The 17,918-nt window shown below is 44.3% G+C and overlaps 1 protein-coding gene across 1 annotated transcript in view; it reads right to left on the minus strand.

Moving 5' to 3' along the window:
* Positions 1-358: 358 nt before the first annotated feature.
* The window catches only part of CD44 (CD44 molecule (IN blood group)), an 89,999-nt gene continuing 72,439 nt past the window's right edge, over positions 359-17,918 (minus strand). Inside the window, 4 exon segments of the mRNA XM_080641153.1 lie at positions 359-3,716; positions 10,368-10,446; positions 12,564-12,635; positions 15,927-15,980. Of these exon segments, the coding sequence (XP_080497279.1) occupies positions 3,515-3,716; positions 10,368-10,446; positions 12,564-12,635; positions 15,927-15,980 (407 nt within the window). The 3' untranslated portion in view covers positions 359-3,514.

Here is a 17,918-nt window from a genome sequence, read left to right on the forward strand (position 1 = left end):
CTTTTTGGAATACCTATTGTCCTTTGAGTCTTGCATGAGGAAATGGAGGTATGTTCACTTTCCTCTCTTTTCCTGGAAGTCCAGGAGTAGTTCATATCACATTTAGTTTGAAATATGTGGACCACACACCTTCCATGGAATATTAAACTTCCTCCAAAAGAGGTTTCTCAAATGATGGAAACCCATGAAGTTTTTCCTTTTTAGAAAAAAGAACGTGAGTGTGAACCTTCAGCCACCTCCTAGACCTTTGACCTTGTGCTTCTAAATTACCCAGACAGGCAGATAATCCCAGCTGTGCCCCTCCCAGGGTCCCATCCCCCTTAAATCAGAGACTCCTGAGTCCATTTTCTTTAATGTTTCAACAGTAGCCTTTTAATAGTTTCCAATAAATGCTTTCAACTGGGCAATGTACATATCATGCTTTCCTTGTTGTTACTGGCCCATCAATAAATATACAAAAATCAGAGGAAGGGAGTACTGTGAAAAATCAAAATAACAATGGTCACCATACACATGCAAACAATAAAGTACTCTTGGAAAACTCCGTGATTTACAAAAGGCATAACTATGACACAAAGGTGAATGCACCATTCTATTCTTGTTCGTAAGCACATTTTGTCTTCTACAAAAGTGGGAGGTTATCTTCCTCCTACTCAAATTGGTCCTTGGTGTCATAGTTTTGATGTACAACTTTTTGAGAGGTTTTGTTGGAGAAATCCATTGCGCAGGTTAAAATCTGCAAAATATAGGTGTCTTTTGTCCCATTTCATTTTTCACCCAGTACTAATTTAAAGGAAGCCCTCAGGAGACATAAAAGATTTATGATTATAGGAAAAATTACATCTTAAGCTCTCAGCTTTGCAGACTTCTCATCTTTGCTCTTTTAACTTTGCAAAACAATGAAATGCCGGCCCCTCACTAATATAAGCAAGGCCCAGGTGAGTGACTTAGCCCAGGTCATCTGGCAAGTCACTGGTAGGAATGATGTGTAGCCAAGGTGAGCTTCTGGAGTTACACTATTACGTCAAATGGGAGAGAATGCATCCTACTCCATGGACTGCAGGCAATGGTACAAGTGTAGTGCACCTAAGAGGTGAAAGCTCTAGACTTCCTTATTCCTATCTTGAGAACACAGAGGTATATCCCACTGGGGACTACAACAATAAAAGGAAAGATCACATTTAATTCCAAAATAAAGTAGAAAAAAATCTCCTCTCTCAGCCTATTTGTTGGGAATGTCTAGAAGGGGTGGGAAACCATCCCTAGCTGAGACTTGTGTGACTATCCATGGCCCTAAAGAGAATCTGGGGGACAGTAGAGGCCTGGACTGCCCTCCTGGACCTGATCCCAGACTGGCCTGTTGCACTCAGGTTAAAGACAGGAAAGGTCTTGGAAAGCAGAAAGCACTTAGACACCAGTGGCAGTAACAACGGAGTGACCATGGTTGATGTCCATTTTCTTTTCTTTCAACTTGAAAAAGAAAACCAGACAGCTGAATGTGGAAGTGAGCCATACCATTCACAGAAGAGAAAGGGGTTTTCAAAGACCATGGTGGGGGTTGTGAGGGGGACATGGCAAGAGCAGAGGTTGGAAATGAGAGCAGGAAGCGGGCTTCTCTCCCTTAAATATCTTCTTCAGAATCAACTCTGTGTAAGCCCAGCCCTGATTCATGTGGGAGTTTTTTTCCTTTTTTCTCCTCCTCCCCCGTCCCTTCTCTTACTTCTCTTCCTCTTCTTCCTTCTCCACTTCCTCTCCCTTTTCCTCCCTCTCCTTCTATCTCCTCCTCCCCCTTTTTCCGCTTCTCCTCTTTCTCTTCCTCCTCCTCCTCCTTTCCACATTGTTTCTCCTTCCCTTCTTCCTCCTCCCTCTCCTCCCCTTCCCCATCCCCTTCCTCCTCTTCCTTCTCCTCATCCTTCTGGTTCTTTTTCTTTTTGTCTGAGAAACATTGCCAGTTAAGCGTATTAGTTTAGGCAACAGATAACTTTTTATAGAGGCCTAATGAAGGAGGTCCCATTTTATAGGAGCTCTTACTTTAGAGATCTAATCTCTTCTATAAGTAGCTTTTAGAAGTCCCAGGATGAATGGGGCTTTCTGAAGTTGTGAATAAAGACCACAGAGGACTTGCCAACCAAGGGATAAAGCCATTAATCTTTTATTTGGCCATAAACCTGGTATCTGGTAATAAGACTGAGTAGGTGGGAAACCCTGTAACTTTTTGAGATTCCCCAGGCACTTAACTTAGTACCGTCATTGGGAACAGACAACTGGAATGTTAAAGTATAAACAAATACGGCCATAAAAATACTCAAACAGGATCTACACTGCTCCCTCCCCTACTTCCCCAACCTGTGCAACCAGTGGCTACTGCCTATGCTCTTTCATGTCCACGGCTTCTCCTTGATCACAAGAGGCCAGAAGGCACTTTCATATTGTTTTTGGACATCGCTAATGGGATCAGTGAAATGGGACACCACAATGGTACATCATGCAAATGTAATGTGACTTTTTATAGCCCTTCAAGGAGAGAATAGGTGGCCATTATAACAGGAAAGCTGCTGAAGTCCCTCCTCTCACCATTTTGGTTCTCGGACCAGACAGAAAGCTTTTGAGCCTCAGAAACCCAACTGCCTTCCTGGATCTTCTGAGATTTGGGTGAGAGTCTGAGGAGGGACTTAGCTCCAAGATGAAGTCTTCCAGGGAGACCCTCCCACATCTTCCTAATGAGCTGTTGGGACCCAGACCTTGCTGGTTAAGACCCTAAAGGATGACAGCACAAAGGGTAAAAGTGGAAGAAGTACAGATGTTTATTATGAATCAACTTAAACCCTTTTTATGCCTCTGACAAAGTAACAAAACAAAAAAAATCATACTAATCACAGGACCTCCAGGGTTTAATATTTCAAAAACAGAGATAAATAGCTTACTACAGATAAATAGCTTGACCCTTTGGGCATTCTCAATAGCATTGGGAAAATTTCCAGGGCGTCTGTAGAAAGGGATGTATAACCAGTACATCCCAGTCCCCTACCCCCATGGAAAGCAATGCCTAGGGACTGGGCCCCTGGATGGACAATATGAACCAATTCAGATTTCCTTTCAGGAACCAATTCCTCTTAGCTCTGGGGGGGATGTCCTTAGCATGTGGTTGTCACCTGGGAGGTGAGGTGGAGGGAAGGCTGAGGATCAGAAAGATGCACTTATGGCTTTTGTTAAATGCCATCCTAGCACACCCCAGGGAGTGGGAGGCTTCTAGGTGTGAACTGAAAACCGTCAAAATCTTGCCGATTGTTAATTGGGCCCTCATTTCAGAAAGCAATGCTGTTTTTATAAATTGTACTGACTTCAAAAAACAAAGCACAATAAACAAAAAGGAGTAGAAAATGTTATGCTAAAAAAACAAAAAAACAAAAAAAACAAACCCCAATGAAATTATCAGTAGCACATTGCATCTGTGAGTGTCCCAGCTCCCTGTAATGGTTATGTGTGATTTCTATCCAAGGTCATGGTATAGGTGTTACACCCCAATCTTCATGTCCACGTTCTGTAGGTTCCGTGTCTCATCGGCTGTCATACACTGGTCTGGGGTCTCTGATGACTCCTTGTTCACCAAATGCACCATCTCCTGAGACTTGCTGGCCTCCCCGTTGAGTCCACTTGGCTTTCTGTCCTCCACAGCTCCATTCCCATTGATCACCAGCTTTTTCTTCTGCCCGCACCTGATAATGTAAAGATCATATGAGAAAAGGGTGCAATGACCCGATCATCAGCATCACGGACAACATCACCAACATCATTATCACTCCGGTTTATAATGGTCTTTAGTATATTTCCTCTTACTGACTTTTAACAGTCAGCACTTCTTAAAGTGAGGTCCCCTGAACCAGCAGTAAAAGCATCAGCTGTGAGCTTGTTAGAAATGCAAATTCTCGGGCCCAGATGGGGTGTGTGTGTGGGGGGGCAAGATCTGTGGTCAAGGCCTTCACAGGGTTTCTGATACAGTGGTCACAGCTCAGGAAGCCAATGCTATTATTATCCCCTATTACAGGTGAAGAAACCTTAGGGCTCAGAAAATTCAGTAACTCACCCCAGGTTACTCAACCCCCGGAGTATCTGACTCCCAAGTTCTAGTTCTCCTTTCACCATACTACGCAATGGAAATGTTTGCCTCTTATTAGTGCTTTAGCAATTTCCGCAGACTCAGATAAACCATCAACATGATGATCGTAAATCATTCTGATTTGTGTATTCAAGAAAGTCCCATTAAGTGGATGGGAAGAGATTAACGCAAGAACATATATGCATATATGCATAGCCTATGGACACAAATAGTGTGGTGAAGACTTGGGGATGGGTGGGGGTTAGGTGGAAGAGGCAGGGAAGGGGGGAAACGGGGGATATCTATACTACTGTCAACAATTAAAAAAAAAAAAGTTCCATTAATTCCTCTCACAGTCAACACTGTGTTGGCCTTGTCGGGGTTATTACTGCATGTACTGAGCAGAATGAAACAACATTTTTCTGGAACTATAGACCATATTGCTTTTTCCTGAACATTGGTTACCTCCCATAAAACCCTGGTTATTGGAGGTTGAACTACACAAGGCAAATAGTTCAATTACTTTAAGGTTTCTCACTAACATTTCTTAAGATGCAAATGCCAAAGGTTTTCTATGGAAGAGCATGACCTTGATCTTGTCCCTGCATCACAGCATTGTCATAGCACTGCCTCACCCCACGCAGCCTGACACAATGCTTCCTCTTTCCTGTAACATGATCTCGGCTGCACATCTAGAAGTCAGACTGTGCTTCACGGAAGCAAAATTGCAGATCCTCACAACTACAGGTGGGGTGCGGGTGGGGGTGGAGAGGGGCATTGGGCTAGCATTTATTGGACACATCCTGAGTGCCAGGCACTTCACATGTAACTCTGTGTAATCCTCACAATAATCCCACAATGCTGCTCTTATTCCCATTATATGTCAGTGGAAACTGAGGCCCAGGGAGTTTAATAACTAACTTGAGATCACACAGCTCGTAAGACAGAGTCAATATTCAACTCCAGGCCTTTATGACCCAAAGCCTGGACTCGTCCCAGCTCCTTTCATGCTGCCAACCATCTGGAGATGGGGAAACAGTATGAAGTCGGAATTGTTCACTTTGCCGCTGGATATTTGGAGTTGCAGAGACAAAGCCTCTATTATTCATGATCGTGGGCCATTCCTGCTAGGACTGCCAAGGCCATAAACTTTAATCTCTTGTTTGGGGAAATAGAAATTATACCTCCTCTATAGGAGTTGGCTCCTGTCTCCTCTGGCCGGATGCTTGATGAGGGCAGAGGAAGGATGCTTGACTAGTGCTGCAGACCCGTGGGACTGGGAGTATGGATGCTGTCCACATAGACAAGAAGGGAGCTCGGAGGGTGTGGTTTTGAGACTCTACTGCCATGTGACCTGGGGCAACTCACTTACCCTCTCTGAACCTCAACTTGTTTATCTGAAATATCAGACTATTAGGAGTACCACTTTCGCAAGATTGGGGAAAGCCCTCAGAACAGAGCCTGGCACTGCGTACATGAGTCTATGAGTGTTTCATTTGTTGCTTTTACAAACACTGTGGGTGAGGAAACCAAAGCCCTGGATAGGCACTTGGAACAGGATCTGGAACACAGGAGATGTTCAAGAATCACTGGCTGTGCCCTGGCTGCTGTGGCTCAGTTGGTTGGGCATCGTCCTGTGCACCAGAAGGTCTAGGGTTCCATTCCCAGTCAGGGCACATGCCTAGGTTGTGGGCTCGATCCCCAGTAGAGGGCGTGGAGGAGGCAGCTGATCGATATTCCTCTTTCACATCAATGTTTCTCTCCCTCTCCCTTCTCTCTCTCCAAGCAATAATATTTTTTTTTTCTTTTTAAACAATCACTGGCTGTGATTGTTAATATAATGAGCACCACGTAAGATGGGTTTTCCTAGCTTCTCTGGCTGCCTCCACTCCTTCGTTACGTTTACCATGAAAATGACTTAAAAGCCTGAAGGTGGAATGCTGCTCATGCTGTTTTAGGTTCTCAGGTGGTATTTCCGGTATTCTTTGAAAGAGAGGTGTCTCATTAAAGTAATGGGTGCTTGAGAAGTTGAATGAAATATTGCAGGAAAGTGATTTATAAGCATAAAAAAACTTGTGCATAGGGGTGAAGTGAGGATTCGTGTTATTCACGTAGACAAAGCTGGTTTTGAAAGTGGATGACATCTGACCTGTAGGGCTTGGGCTTTGCCCTGCCCACGTTTCCCTGTGGATTTAGGTGTCTCTGTTACCTGCCTGAGTTCTTTCAGGAGGGCAGGATGATTCTCGTAAATAACCCAGCCCAGTATGCTGTGCTCCAGGCATCTAAATAAGTACTTTAAAAATTCAAGTCCTGTGTTTTTTATTCTTCTTAGAGAAATTTTAACAGAAACATCAGCACTGAAGGGACTTGGGAGGTCATCCAGCCCAGTCTTTTCAATGTGTAAACTGGAGACTGATCCCAGAAGTCAAGGCTGTCATCTGAGACGGCATCGCTAGCTAGGACAGGGCGATGGTGTCTACGACTTAGACTTTGAGTCCAAAGGTCAGAGATCTCTACCGAACTGCACCTTGCCTTGAATCCTTTCATTAGCTGTGCACACAGTGACCATGAAATGTGGAAGGACCCAGGCTGGAGCCTTGCCAGGAGAGGGTGGGCAGGCTGAGTGAGGGACTGGCGGGGCGGGGCGGGGGGGGGGGGGGATACGTACATTTAGGGCACAGAGGAATTTCTTTTGAAAGACTTAGTGGGTAAATTAACAACCGATCTTATGTCTCTTCTACCTGACAATCCTTAAAGCTATTTAGAGATGTACTGTGCTTTGTGTTAGAGCTGGGCCACTAGCCACGTGTGGCTATTGAGATTTAAACTAATTAAAATAAATAAAATTTTAAAATTCGCTTAAGTGGCACTAGTCACATTTGGAGTGCTCAGTCGCCCCCAGGATTCATGGTTGTGGATCGGGCAGGACAGATGTAGAATCTTTCAGTCATCACAGAAAGCTCTGCGGACGGCTGTATTCTCGAGGGGGGAATGAGGTCGGGTGAGCAGGGATTAGGGAACCAGGCTGCAGCTTAAGGGAAGCAGGACCGGCCACATGGAGGATGGTGGCTGCCCACTGGGGTCTACAGGAAAGAGGATTATCTCCTTGAGAGGGAAATCTGGCCAAGGCCTTTTTTGTAGTCAGTGTAGAAACATTCCTGAATCATTCCTGTTTTGTGAAGCCTTTTCTGGTCACTATTTCTCCCCTCTTTGTACAAACTGGATAAATTCTTTAAGGCAAAGGCACCTGACTTCTTCCCTTAAGAACCAACCCAACTGACTCCTAAAACCTAGTTTTCTCTTAAGGACAGTGAATAAAGTACAATTTTCATTGGCAAGTTGCAATTCAGGGACTCTGGTTACATGAAGAACAGCAAGGAAAGGTGATTGGGTTATGATGGGGATGGGAAGAGCTAAGGGAATAACGGGACCCCGACCTGAGCATCTGTAAGATGACACGACTCACAGATGATGTTGTCATGGACAACTGTGGTCAACCCTTGAACGTCACCTTCAGTGACTAATGCTTTTCCATTTTTATCTTTTAATCATAATTCATATGACAGTGCCTGGCACAGAGTATGTGCTCTGTACATGTCAGCTGAGTCCAATCCAACAGGCCAATGTTGCCACTGAACCTCAAGATTCTTTTAGCAAAAGGATGGTACTTTTTGTTTTTAATCTTCTCTTTCTCCTCACCAGGGTTGACGGTCACAGCCGCCCCTCAAAAGATGTCTGTCGAATAAAGAAATGCCTGTTGTAGGTCCCTACTTTCAACCAAACTTTCTTTGATGAAAATAGGATTCTGTGTCTCTCTAAACTGTAATGCTCCAGGCAGAAAGGCCTAGCCTTTAAGAGGATTAGAAGAAGGCTGGCGACTTCGGAAACAGAGTGCACATGAAGGGGCCTGTGAAGCCATAACCATTCTTTAGCTGCTTGGCAAATCTGTTTTTGATTATCAGATCAGGACATGGTAATTTATGGCGCCCAAGCAGCTACTTTCCTGGTGAGGTACGTGCTATGCTGGATCCCGGGTGTCCCTGTCTGCCCGTTGCTAGGGTGACTGCTGGCCTTGGGAAGAGGGGGCGGGTGCAATGGGGCCCTTTTTGCTGCTCACATGATGGGGAGCGACGTGTGAGCTCACCAGCTGCACTGCAGGGGCTCTGGCTGCTCTCAGGGACAGCAGAGGTGCTTCTTTGAGGTCTCCCCCATCGACAGCACCAGGGGCCACGTTTCCATGGTGACATGCAGAGCTCATGGACTGTACCTGTGAGTAGTGGCAGTGCATTCTAAGGCTTGGGGCAAAGGACTGATTTCCAGCAATAGAAAATTCACATTTAACTGAGCAAAAGTAACCCTAGAGAAAACAAGGACGCTGAGGGAAAGTATAAAGACTCTTTGTAAGGGTCCCTCAAGTCACATTATTTAAATTCAACTAAAAAAAAATCTCTTTCCATTTAGTCATAGGAGATTTCCAGGAGGACTTGCAGATTTTCTTTCCTAGTTTTTGTTCCTTATACAATCAACTACCACGACTATTTTTATCATGCCCTCAAAGGTACAGAGAGCAACACAGCTCTTCAATGTTAATACAGCACTTTTATTAACTTGTACCAGCGTCAGACGGCATTATTTAATTTCCTCGGATAATTAGAGATACTGCCTGGGCCCCCCACAGCAGTGGAATTAGGTATTTGCTGTTTTCCAAAAGCCAATGAGAAGGATTCTATCATTTCCTCCAGGTCTTCTCCCAAACCCAGGGGCATTTTTTCTGGCCTGTTAGATGCTCCAGTGACACAATAAAGGGGACCCTTGCTTGGAAATAAGATTCTTTTACCTTAAAATAAGAAATCTCAAGAGACACTTACAGAAGGTTTAATGTTCCCAAGCATATGCTCGGAGCAAAAAATGCATCTTGAAAGCGTCTTAAACAGGAAATTGAGACTTATATTTGTGGAGTATCCTTGTCTAAGTTCATTTCTTCTTTTTCTAGAATGACTATTTTCCTTTATTTCACTTTTTAAAAAACTATATATTTTATTGATTTTTTACAGAGGAAGGGAGAGGGAGAGAGAGTTAGAAACATCGATGAGAGAGAAACATCGATCAGCTGCCTCCTGCACACCTCCTACTGGGGATGTGCCCGCAACCAAGGTACGTGCCCTTGACTGGAATCGAACCCGGGACCCTTCAGTCCACAGGCCAACACTCTATCCACTGAGCCAAACCGGTCACAGTCCTTTATTTCACTTTAAGTGGCTTTATTTCTGGAGCCTTGTCACAGCTCAACCAGGGATATATATTGTTTAAATAGCTGCTGAAACAATCGGCCTTGGTTGAGGGAGAGGAACCTTTGATGAAAACAGCCCCCATGTCAGTTCTAGGGACTTGTCAGTCTTTATTCAGACTTTCCTACAGGAAGTTCTTCATTATTTCATAGACCACACTGTCAGGGAGCTCTCTGAGGCCATGATCTGAACCCTTTCAACTGCTGTGTCCAGAAAATAGAAATTAGTGTCCTTACAAAATTAACACACAAACTCAATGCCTGTTTTAAGTAAGGGTTCTAGAAAGCTCCATGACCCTCAGATAGGAGATGACCAATCCCTGAATCTTTATATGGTGTTTTTGTGCATTATGAATGCACTTAATAAATATTTGGATTAATAAATCAATAAATGAATATATAGTTTTATGCCTTTTTGGTGAGGTATTTCATAATTTTCATCAGAGAGGGTCTCCATGGGGTGTAACCTCAAAATAATTAAGATTGCCTGGCAAGCTGGCTCAGTGGTTGAGCATCGACCTATGAACCAGGAGGTCACGGTTCAATTCGCGGTCAAGGGCATTGGCCAGGGTTGTGGGCTTGATCCCCAGTGTGGGACATGCAGGAGGCAGCTGATCAATGATTCTCTCGCATCATGATGTTTCTATCTCTCCCTCCCTCTGTGAAATCAATTAAAAATATAAAAAATAATAATAATTAAGATTCCCCAAGAGATTCAACCACTATTTAGAAGTGAAGGTCCAGGTAATGATGTGCCAGAGCAGGGCTTCTTCTACTGTACCATGCGCACGAATGCCTGAGGCCTTGTCCAAACAGACTCTGACACAGGAGGTCGGGGTGGGGCCTGAGGTTCTGCATTTCTAACAAGCTCCCAGGGTGCTGAGGCTGCTGGTTCCCAGGGATATGCTCTGAGCAGCAAGGACATAGAGCCCAAGTTTAAATGATGCCCTTCCAAACCAAAGGCTCTGAGGAGCATCCCCTTACCTTCTTCGGCTGTTGACCGCTATGCAAACTGCGAGAATCAAAGCCAGGGCCAGGAGGGATGCCAAGATGATCAGCCACTCTGGTGGGAGTGAAGGAAAAGACACCCATGAACTTGGGAAATACACTTGGTGAAAATAAACATGCACTTTATAAAACTGACCTGGCCCAAACAAGAACCACAGTCAGCACTACAGATAAATTTGACCAAATGGCCCAGCCAGTAGGCAGATAATACGAGAAGAGAGATTTTGCTACAGCTGTTTGTCCAGCCAGCCTCTTGTTTTAATCTCTCACCATCAGTCAGGATTTCCAAGTCCCTCCAGGAGAAACAGGTTTCCAAAAAAATGTAGAATGACCTGTTGAAACTCGTAGATGCCCTGGGTGCAGTTATTAACCAGACTGAAGCAAATGTATTCTTCCCTTAAAAGGAACATTCCTTTCCTGTATAAGAGCACCCATCTTACATTTGATTAGAAGCAAAAATGGAGGCCACATTCTAGTGAGTGTGAGAAAGGACAGTCCTGTGGATGGTTGAACTTGTGCACATTCACGGGCGGGGTCGGGGGTGGGGGGGTCACTTGGCAAAACTTGTCAAAAGCCTTCCAAATGCACATGCTTTTGATCCAACAGTTACACTTTCAGGAATTTAGAGGACATAGAATTAGCTAGGAAGATGTTCATTACTGTGCTATTTATAATGGCAGAAGTTGAAAACAACCTAATATCCAACAACAAGGAGTTGGTTGAATAAATTAGGATTCATTCATTATATAATGTACTACAATGTGGGGGGAAATATTCAATGACATTGGAAAGCTGTGGCTCCCCAGTTGAGAATTGTAGTTTGCTAAACAAAGCACGTATGGTGTCATTACACTTTTATATATAAATTACGTTGAAAATGACAGGAAGGTCATCTATGAAAATGGTAACCATGGCACTTCTGGATGATGGTGGGGTAGATAACTGATTTATATTTTTGTCCTTTAGTTTAGTTGCATTTTCTAAAATGTCTGCAATAATTAATGCATCACTCATGGACTAATAACATGTTATACACATGTTTTTAAATCAAGCTTTAAAATATTAAAATATGACTGGACAACTGAATAATTTCAGCTGCCAAGTGGGCTGTGTATCTGCGCAATGAACTACAGCTTGGGAAACAAGAAAGATGGACAGTCAGTCACTGCCCTTTCGCCTTTGGGAGTCTTGGTTCTCCTCTGATTTGCTGCTCAGGGAGTGCTGCCTCTGCCTGACCTCTCCCTGGTTAGGTGAGCTTGGGGAGCAGGGTCAAATCAGGAGGTGGGGAGGCCCTCAGGAGAGAACCACTTCTGTTCATTCCTGGGTGTCTAGCTCTGAGATGCCCCCCATTCCCTCTCACTGGGGCTGGGAAAAATCCTGCTGCTGGATTATCGCAAATTTCATCCCACCCGCCCAGTCCTCCCCGGCAGCCCACGCCTTCTCCACGTGCTCTGCCTCTAGCTGTGCCCAGGCAAGCTGAAGCAAGGGGTCTGGGCCCACAGCACATTCTTCCCTTTCCCACGGGAGGCTCAGTTTGGAGACCGGTGAAGAGGGGGGATAATTCGCAACCCTGGGAAAACTCTTGCTTTTTTGTAATCCCCCTTCACAAATGCTTAACTTTGAGCCCAAGTCAAGTAAAGCATTTGCTTCCAGTGGCTTAAATCTGGACACTCAGGAGGGCCAGCTGTCTCGGTCCGCTCACTGCACACGTAACACTTTCTGAAACTTTGTCTGTCTGGATCAGTGAAGACTGTCCCTCGAGAAAAAGCACTTTGGGGACGAGAAGAATGTTTTTCACTCCACCCAATGCCCTGTCTGCAATGTGAGAGGAACGTTACACGTGTCATCCCCAACCCCTGAAATAAAGGGGAAACTGAACCGCGACAGGCAGGACCTGGGTGTGACATGGAGTCCCCTGGGCGATCATGCATTTGGGGAGGAAGCTTTAGGACCTAACGTGGCTCTGCCTTGGGACCTGCGATAAAAGAACCTTCCATCGTTTCCGATCCGTTACTGTCATCCATCTTTAGCTTGCAAAGAGAACTATCAGTTTCAAGGGTTGGACATTTAGGACAATGTGCTTTCCAACTGTTTGCTTCTTTCTTTCAGCGGGACATTCAGCGAGACCTGCTTTTAGCATCATTTTTTCCCCCCTCACAGTTCAAAACTCACCTGGAATTTGAGGTTTCCTTTTAGGACCCGAGGTCGTGTTGGCCCCACTTTCTTGACTCCCACTGGAGTGTCCTAAGGGGAAAAAACAACATCTGTCATCCAAAGTTTGGAGGGCGTAACGAGGCTTACAGAGCAGCAACACGGGGCCAGCCTCTGCGTCCGCAAAGCTCTCTATACACAGAAGCCGCAGGCCCACGTTTATAAAGTGCTACAAGAATCTCCCCAGAAACGTTCCGTTTGATGCAGGCCAATATATGATTGCAACATGCTTTGTATTTGAAGAATGAACAGTTTCTTCTGCTACAAAACAAAATAAGAAAACAAATAAAAATCTCAGACTGAAAGGAAGCATCGCAAGACAAAGAATCCACAAGTCGGAACAGGAGGCTTACAAAATGAGAGAGGCGTCATGTTCTAAAACTCTAAAGACATTTTGTGAAGAGACTCACCCCAATGAACAAGCTCTGCTTTTTCTTTGTGTTTCTTTTTTTTTTTCTTTTTTAAAAATATTTTTTTTTAATTGATTTCAGAGAGGAAGGAAAAGGGAAAGAGAGAAATGTCCATGATAAGAGAGAATCATTGATCAGCTGCCTCCGGCATGCCCCCTACTGGGGATGGAGCCCGCAACCTAGGCATGTGCCCTTGACCCGAATTGAACCATGACCTCCTGGTTCCTAGGTCGACTCCCAACCACTGAGCCAAGCTGGCCAGGCTCTTTGTATTTTATATGCTTCCTTTACCGCTCCCACTAAAATGAAAATATCCCACTACCATGAACTCCTACCCAGTGGGATTCCACTGCTGAATCCTGAAGGCCTCCCAGGGAAGAAACAAAACAGGGAGGTCTGTGTGGGTAGCCAATGAATGAAGAGGGCTGGGCTTAGAATGAGACGCTCTCCTAAGAGTCAAACTTCAGACTGTGCACAGCAGGCACTCAGGTCTTGATTATGGTGGTTATTTTAAGTAGGGTGGCCCCTTGCTTATGCAATCTGACGTTTTTGTTAAACTCTAATTTTACCACATGTCTGGCCATTTCAACATACTGCATGCCATTTTGACAGTGGCCTCTCACTTTACAAACCTCAGAAAGAGTCCAAGACACTTTCTCTAGCTGCCTACCAGAGCCTGTGGTCACTGGCCAGTGTCCACCTGCACAGGTCAGGGGATACTGGCCATCTAAACTGGAGATCATTGGCCTTGAAAACCACCTCAGAGGTGCAGCCACCCTCACTGGTCTTTCCCTGACACATGGCAGCCTCTGCTATTTGAAAGGGAGGCCATTAAGGGACCATAATCTCTTTATGTCTATTTTCCAAAAAAGTGCTCCCAGCAAGGAAAGATCTGGGTGTGTGTACAGCCAGATGGAACCACCTGTTTGAACAATAGACACCTGCGCAGGAGTCAAACAAAAGAGACCGCTCCCGCCCACTTCAGGCAAAAGCCAAGAAGACGGTCTAGATAGAGCAGGTCTCGCCTTGGGCCCCAGAGGTCTGCAAATGCAGCTGGGGAAGGGCTGGCAGGGAAGGCAAACTCTGCAAAGGGGAACACTGATACTGCAGTTGGAGAGGAGATCAAATCTGAGACGTGTGCACAGAGATAACTCGACTGGCCTTCTTCAGGGGTCCTCAAACTTTTTAAACAGGGAGCCAGTTCACTGTCCCTCAGACCGTTGGAGGGCCAGACTATAGTTTTTTAAAAAAAACTGTGAACAAATTCCTATGTGCACTGTGGGCCCGGGATGAGTAGGCTGCTAAGCAGGACAGGCAGCGGCACCCGGCAGGCCGGATAAATGTCCTCAGCGGGCCGCATGTGGCCCACGGGCCGTAGTTTGAGGACGCCTGTGTGAGAAAAACAGTCTAGGGCAGTGCTTCTCAAGCCTAATATAGATGCAATCCACCTGGTGGAGCGGGAGGATCTTGAGTAATAGGTCCAGGATGGCTGGGGATTCTGCGTTTCCGACCAGCTCCAAGGTGGTGTCTCTGCTGCGGGTCTAAGGACCGCAACTTAAAGTTGTTGGAGTGTCTTGATTTTAGAGAGCATGCCTTTTAGTAACAACTCCCTGTCGTTTCTAAATTACTTTCAAATTCCTGATGCCTTGTGTTCTTCACAAGCACTCCAGGAGGTAACTAAGGCCAGTGTTCAGGTCTCTTTTTTCCTAAAAAGGAAATTGAGGCTGGGAAAGGCTGACTGTCCCACCCCAGTGCCCCAGAGAGCCTTGGCCTTCGGTCCTTACTTTAGAAGCATTTCTGATGAGCCCACTACATCCCTGTCCCCTTAGGTAAAAGGTTATTACTAAAACTACCATGTAAATGTCCATCTCCATTGCGTTTTAAGTGTGCGAACCTGTAAGCCTGGAGGTAACTCTACAATGTAAGCACGAAGGGGAGGACAATAGCTTATAAGGATGACCTCACTTGCATGGGGCGCCTGGACTGATGATGCTCGGGGTCACCTCGGTAAGACAGCACCAGCACAACCTTTCAGCAGCCCCAGCGTTAGTGGTCGCCAGGAAACCTGCTTCGTGTCAGACTTTTGCTGCCTGGAGTAATGTTTCCAGGAGTGTGCTCTGAGTCACAGCAAACAGGAATCCATTGACTAATGCGTGCCAGGTGGCAATTATGGTCATCACAGGTTGCTTTCTCCAGACTGTGCTTGTGAGAGGCGATAGGAGACCCCTGGGTTTGAAACGTGGCTCCACCACTCAACTCACGAGTCATGTCAACTCAGCTAAGTTACTTAGTGGCTCTGAGCCTCGGTGTCCTCTGTAATAGTGGGATAATAGTACTTCTTATGTGGGCCACAGGGTATGTAGGATGAGTGAGTTAATAATAGATGAAACATATAAAATATGTTTACTTTCATATATGACTATTGACCTACAGAAATGGCAGTTTGATAGGGTCCATCCTAATACACAATAGATTCTGAGGAAATGCTAGCTATTATGCCATGTGTATACTATCATTTAGTCTTTTAAACCAGACCTGGTGACAATTATTATTGTTATTTTATTGATTAGGAAATTGAGTCTCAGATCCTTTCAGCAACATTCCCAGTTTGTATGTGGAGGAGCTGGATCAAACCATTCTTATTCCAAAACCCAGGTTTTTAACCGCTCTGATGTAGTGAAATGTTACCTTGAGACCCTGCTTGGATTCTCCCTGATCCTTTCTGACCCAGACATGCAGAATCAGAAACTTTAAGGATGGGACCCAGCAGCGTGGTTTAACAAGCCCTTCCCGCAATGGTGAGGCATAAAGTTTGAGAACCACTTTTTGAGAGACAGTGACTCAAACATCATTCATTAATTATCAGCAGGTTCAATGATGACGAGAGTAAATGACTAAAGCGGCTCAAACTCACCAGTTGATTCAGATCCTTTAGTGGTATGGTGCCTCCCGCTGGGGTCTTGATCTTCTGTAAGGAACAATCAGAGAAGGTTCAGTACCGTGTGTTCCAGTTACACTGCCATCTGCATTTTCTCACATTTGTCTTTTCATGCCCTTTGCTTTCATCACGACGCTTAGTCTTTTAAAGGTAAGCAAAATGATGGCAAAGGAGCCGTGAACGGGTCCACAATATTAATTTCTATTCATTTCTTAGTCCACTGATGAGTGGGCTAGAGATTTCATCAAAATTAGGAAACCTGGTTCAGCACAGACCATCAGGATGACCAGAGGAAGTGTGGCTTTGGTAGAAACCCAATAACTGTAACACGAGAACAAAATTATCATGATGTGTTCACAGGTCTGAGGTTGGGATCTGATACCGTTTCTTTGAAATAGGGACTCTATGTTTTGAATGATGACAAACGTGATCACTGGGAATGCATGTACTCTGTGGCTTAGGGCATGAGACATTTAAAGAGTATTCTCTGAGGCAGGAAATAGAAAAAGGTTTTGGTATGCATACAAGATCTTGGGGTTAAATTCCAAGAGAGAAGTCAACTGCTTATTTAAAGAAAATGTCTGAAAATAAATGAAAAGGAAAGGGGGAGATGATAGCTAACGTGTGACTAATGTATTCCTGGTTATTAAAACATGTTTCAAATTGTAATATTTTTCAAAAATGAAATCTGCATTTTCAACACCAAGAGTTAATATAATTCATCTTCTCAAATATCCATCACCAAAAGACTTTCAATTGAGACAAGTTCATGAATTGCTAAACTCTGGATCCCCAGGTCAGATCTTTAAATTTAGCATATGGAAACTCTTACCCTTCTTCCTCCTCCTCCTCCCCACACATTTTCCAGAACTATACTGGAATCTTAAAACAAAAAAGGACAATGATTTCATAAAATGGCTATAGTTACCCATTATAAAGGTACCTATAAGGAAAATGCCATAGTCTGATCACCACCGTTTCCCATAAGGTGGAGGTAGGTGACCTGTAATGGCTCATGTACTTGTATAGAGGAGACACATTGCTTTGTTCCTTGGCTAATGGTTAGAATAATGAAAAACAGAATTTGCTGAAAAGCCAGGACCAACACCCTCAAAATCATTACCACCATCACCATCACTACCACCACCATCACCACCATCACCACCACCACCACCACTACCACCATCACAATCACCACCAACAACAACAACACCATCACCACAATTTCAGATGTTTTAATTCTTAAGGTTAAGCATAAAGACTGAGAACAATTGGAAGAAACGAGAACTTTTTGAATTTTGAAAGAAAACAAAAAATGAGAGTTGAATCCCTTATTAATCATTTAATCCATGGAGAACCATGGAAAATCTGTTGGTACCAGCATGGAATGTAGAAGAAATGAGAGTACATAGATATCAATTTTGTAGAAAGCCTTTTATTTACTAACAATAGTCTGTGTAACCTTTCTAGGCCCTGTAACTATTTAAATTGCCACTTAAAATTTAAACTCATATGTCACATGACAGGCCTCATTTTGCTAAGAAAAATTAGGCAATGCTCTAGGGTTCACTTCTACAGAAAAATGCTGAAAATGATACTTGGAAATTTTAATGACTGAGGGTGGAACCATGCTGAACAAAGAACCAAAGGGTGTGAGGGCCTCTGTCTTGCCAATATTGCCAAGGTTAGTATTTTCCTTGAAGCTGTGTTCAAGTAACCCTTATCTTATTTACTAACTAGAGGCCCGATGCACAAAACTTGTGCAAGAGTAGTCCTTCCTTCCCCCGGCTGTGGGCACTGGCTTTCCTCACAGCCCCAGCTTTGACGTCTAGAAGGATGTCTGGTCTAATTAGCATATTATGCTTTTATTATTATAGATGCCACATTCACATAACTTTCATTATAATATATTGTTATAATTCCATTTCATTATTAATTATTGTTAATTTTGTACTGTGCCTAATTTTT

This window comes from Plecotus auritus, assembly GCF_963455305.1.
Source record: "Plecotus auritus genome assembly, chromosome: 9".
Taxonomy (NCBI): Eukaryota; Metazoa; Chordata; class Mammalia; order Chiroptera; family Vespertilionidae; genus Plecotus; species Plecotus auritus.